The sequence below is a fragment of the Gavialis gangeticus genome, unplaced genomic scaffold, assembly GCF_001723915.1.
Source record: "Gavialis gangeticus isolate Ggan-Ray unplaced genomic scaffold, GavGan_comp1, whole genome shotgun sequence".
Lineage (NCBI taxonomy): Eukaryota > Metazoa > Chordata > Crocodylia > Gavialidae > Gavialis > Gavialis gangeticus.
This window is the reverse complement of record NW_017729027.1, coordinates 15,025,057-15,029,190: the sequence shown is the minus strand read 5'-3', so window position 1 is coordinate 15,029,190 and position 4,134 is coordinate 15,025,057. Positions and strand designations below refer to the sequence as shown.

General features: G+C 44.0%; 1 protein-coding gene across 1 annotated transcript in view; it reads right to left on the bottom strand.

The window, feature by feature from the left end:
• TMEM30A (transmembrane protein 30A) overlaps nt 1-4,134 on the bottom strand; it is a 43,810-nt gene that overhangs the window by 24,856 nt on the left and 14,820 nt on the right. Inside the window, exons 3-4 of the mRNA XM_019520463.1 lie at nt 2,199-2,306; nt 87-174 (exon numbers count right to left, since the gene is read on the bottom strand). Coding sequence (XP_019376008.1) covers nt 87-174; nt 2,199-2,306 — 196 coding nt within the window. The remainder of the gene's footprint in view (nt 1-86; nt 175-2,198; nt 2,307-4,134) is intronic.

Below are 4,134 nucleotides of genomic sequence, written 5' to 3'. Positions count from 1 at the left end.
ATTTTGAATTATTTATTGCGCAGTTGAAACGTGTGCCAGATTACAGGAGTCTTGATAGTCTTAAAAGTTAAAAAATGATACCATACCATTAAACATACTGTTGGCTATAGCTCCACATGGAGCAATGGGCTTGTTCTCATTCGTGCGGTAAGGCTCACACTCCTTACTGGGACTCTAATATTTAGAAAGAAAGAAAAGGTATTTCAGAACTTCTATAAAAAAAGCAAGGCATCCCATTCTTCAAGAAATACTTCAGTGAACCTAGAGTAGCCTTTTGGCAATAAACACTACAGTCTTTTAAAATAAGGTGAAGTATTATGATGCTTTAAAAAGATGTGTAAAAACTGCAGACAGTTCTCAACCATGTAGTACATGCATTGTAATATAATGTTTTATATCAAGTGGCCATCCTTAATCTAATGATTCAAGTCTACTATAAATTAATTTAGAACATTTTCCTAACATAAGATCACAGTTAAAAAATCCATTTTTATATATATATATATTGGGATGTGTGTGTATTATACTAATCATCTCTCTATAGCTATATAATTAGTTCTTTTAACAATCCAATAAAAAGCATTAAGGAAAAAAATCACGAGACAAAAACTGATGCTTAGAATACTTCTAGAAGTACAATAAAAATGCTTATACACCAATAAAGAACTGGCTGATAAGATATAATGAAAATACAAAGAGCCTAATAACTTCCTCAATGCTCTTCTGTTTTTAAATAAAACATGGAGCTAAAAACTGGGACTTCATAAAATAGTGGAAGACCTGGCTGTTGAGCCATTAACAATCACTGGGGACAGAGGAGCATCTGCTGGAACCACAAAACAGCAAAATGCTCACTTACAAAGGGCCTCAAAGAAATCTACAGACTGGAGACAGATTCTGAGCAGTTCACTGTCCTTTTGAACACATGCATTTTAGAAAGATCTTTCAAATATAATTCTAAATTGGAATACGCGGTTCTGACCATGTGAAAACTGATGATGTAGCAAAATTAATTTATCCCAACTTGGATGCTCACTAGCTGGATGGTTAAAGTACTGAAAAATTTAAAAAGCCTTCAGACAGAAAACACGAGGATAAATGAATCTCATTTGCTAAAGAGTGCAAGAGATCTTTAAATGTCCAATTACAGACACTGAGCAATGGTCAATCTAACTGCAACATAATTGATAAGTTAAACTGATTAATTGCATATTGTCCATTAAGCATAATAGATATGAAATATGCTTAGTACAGTGGTGGGCAAAATATGGCTTGCTGACCAGATCTGGCTTGCCAACAGATTTGATCCAGCCTGTGGGTGGATGGCCACCAATTCATTGGATCTGGTCCATGGACGGCTGGTGGCTCTGGCCACCATGCAGTGCCAGGTAGGAGGGCAAGACTGCTTCCACCCAGCAGCATCAGCCCTTGACATAGCAGCAGCATCCTAGTAGCTGCGCCCACAGCTGCTGCTGCTGCTGCCCAACACTGCAGCAGATGTCCCCGTCTGTGTCCACAGGCGAACTCTGGGGCTCCTGGTGAACTACAGCTTTGGCTGGCCGGGTTCTGATAGGAGACAGGGAGAGAGATGTGGATGTGGCTCTTGACAGGTCCCCAAAACTCATTAAGTGGCCCTCCAGCAGAAATAATTGCTCACCCCTGGCTTAGTAAAACATCAATCCTTCAGGCACTACACAGAGAAATACCTACCAAACTATAAGACACGCACAGGTTTTGGAAGACAACATGCAGAAAAAGAGATTTTTCCAGAATGATGCCTGAATGCTTCAATGAATGCAGCAGTCCACTGGCTGCCAATCTGCCAATTTTGTAGTAGCTTTTAACTGCAAAGCCAACAGCCACTGCCATTCTGGCACCAGCCACAAGAGGGTTAACACTGGACTCTGCCCAGTTGCCTGCTGGGCCAGAGAGAAGTGGGAGTCATTTTTGCAGCCACCAGAGCACAGCCTCTCCATGCTTCTATTCCAGCAAAGAAAAGAAGAATATCAGCTTCCCCACTTATGACACTGCAATTTTGGAGAACCTATTTTTTGGGGGGAAGGATGTATATGGTACACAAGTAAATATGATATTTCACTTCATCTTTATTTAAATAAGTAAGCCTCCTCCATACCTTAATTTATGTAGCAGTAGAAATGTATTTGCCTGTTGTTATGCTAGCAAACTCATTTACTTACAAGTAAGGAACCATTATCTCCATTTAGTTGGCTGTCATCTCGAGATTTCACATAACGACGATGGTTCTGATAGAAGTTGGACAGTCCGTAATACATGAACACATCGCTCTGCAACATACAAGATGGCAGACAAAGACGGTTTCCAATAACTCCAAGGAGAAAAGACAAATCTATATAATACATCGTTACACTGATATGGCTGAAAAGTTGACATATTTTTACATCATAGTATTTATATTTATTCTATATCAGTGATGTTCTCAGCATTAGCTCAAACAAATTACAACTTTTTAAAAAACTGCCAATATTACAAATTCAGACAGGCATATGAAAATGATGCTCTGTCAACTTTGCATATTATTAGTCAATCACCACCAGGAAATTCAGACTACTCTATATTCTCTTTTGCAAATGAGTTGTTAAACCATGAATGTTTACTTAATGTCAATATGCAAATTCTTAGAAACTGAAAATCTTTTAAAACCTAACCTGCTGACGCTTGTAAAACTAGACATCTTAAGGCAAACACTGAAATGTCTTAACTCACGGGTGGCCACCCCACAGTACACATGTCAAGTGCATGGGCAGCCTTTCTGCATGGCACATGAGGCAGGGAGTAGGCAACAGAGCAACAGATTTGGCAAGAACACAGAATAAGAAGCAGAAAGCAGAACAGATGATCAGGCAAGGAACAGAAAGCACAGCAGCAGTGGAAGAGAACTGAAGTGGCACTCAGGGAACGCACACCTAATTTGTGGCATGCCTGCCAAAAAGATCGGCCCACACTGCCTTAATTCACAGCGATTAAGATACCAGCAGGAAATCTAAGCAGGAAATCTAAGCTAATACTGCCACATATTATCCCAACTATAGTTCTACTATGAGATTAAGGACAAACCCAATATAGAACTGAACTACAAACCTGCATTAACTGACAGCTTCAGTTAAGGCCACAACTCTATACATGGTAGCTTTTACAACTCATACTATCTGTGGTAATCCAGAGAAAGGAGTATTGAAACATACCTCCTTCCCAATGAGTTACATAATCTAAGACTTAGAGGGCAAATCTATAGATTGAGGACTTATATCTTCCAAATACTGCTATAAATGCATGAGCGAGTAATAAATAGGGGTGCACCGATAAAGATTTTTTAGGCTGATACTGATGGCCAATATGCAGCCCTGCAGCTTGGAAAGCAGCATCTGCTGGGGTGGGGGAACAGGCGAGGGGAGAAAAGGGCTGTGGGGGGGTGCAGATTGAGGCCCCTGTGGTGAGGGAGAAAGTAGGGCTGGGGCAGAGGCTGCCCAGTTAGGACACAGTAGGGTGCAGGACGGAGCCACGAGTGGCTCATCCAGGGCGCGCAGGGAGGGGGGAAAGGGTGGATCCCAACACTACGCACACCCCTGGGGGAGCCATGAGTGGCGTGCCCCTTGGATCTGTGAGTGGGGCAAGGGCAGGCTGCTTTTGTGGGCTGGGGCCTAGGGTGGCACCAAACTCTTCCTGGCAGGGGATTGATTGGGCCATGGCTGTGCTCGAGATGGGCAGCAGCAACACTGAACTGGGGGAGGAAGGCTACGGGTTGAGCTACAGCCACCCCAATATTTGCTGTAGGCCCCCCTCGCAGAGCCGCCACTGCCCTCCCCGAGCGTGGCTCTGGCCCAACACCCCCCCGCCAGGAAGAGCCCAACGCCATCCCCAGCCCAAGCCTGCAGAGGCAGTCCGCCTTCTCCCTGTGCACATATCCAGGGGGCACAAGCCCCGCCATGGCTCTCCTGGCACTGCACGTAGTGGCAGGATCCAACCCCCCCTCCCTGCACCCCACCAGACAAACTGCTTGCAGCTTCGTCCCATGCCCTACCCCTGGCTAGACAGTGCCTGCCCCAGCCCCAGCCCCTCCTTCACCCCAGGGGCCAACCCCCGTGCCACATGGCC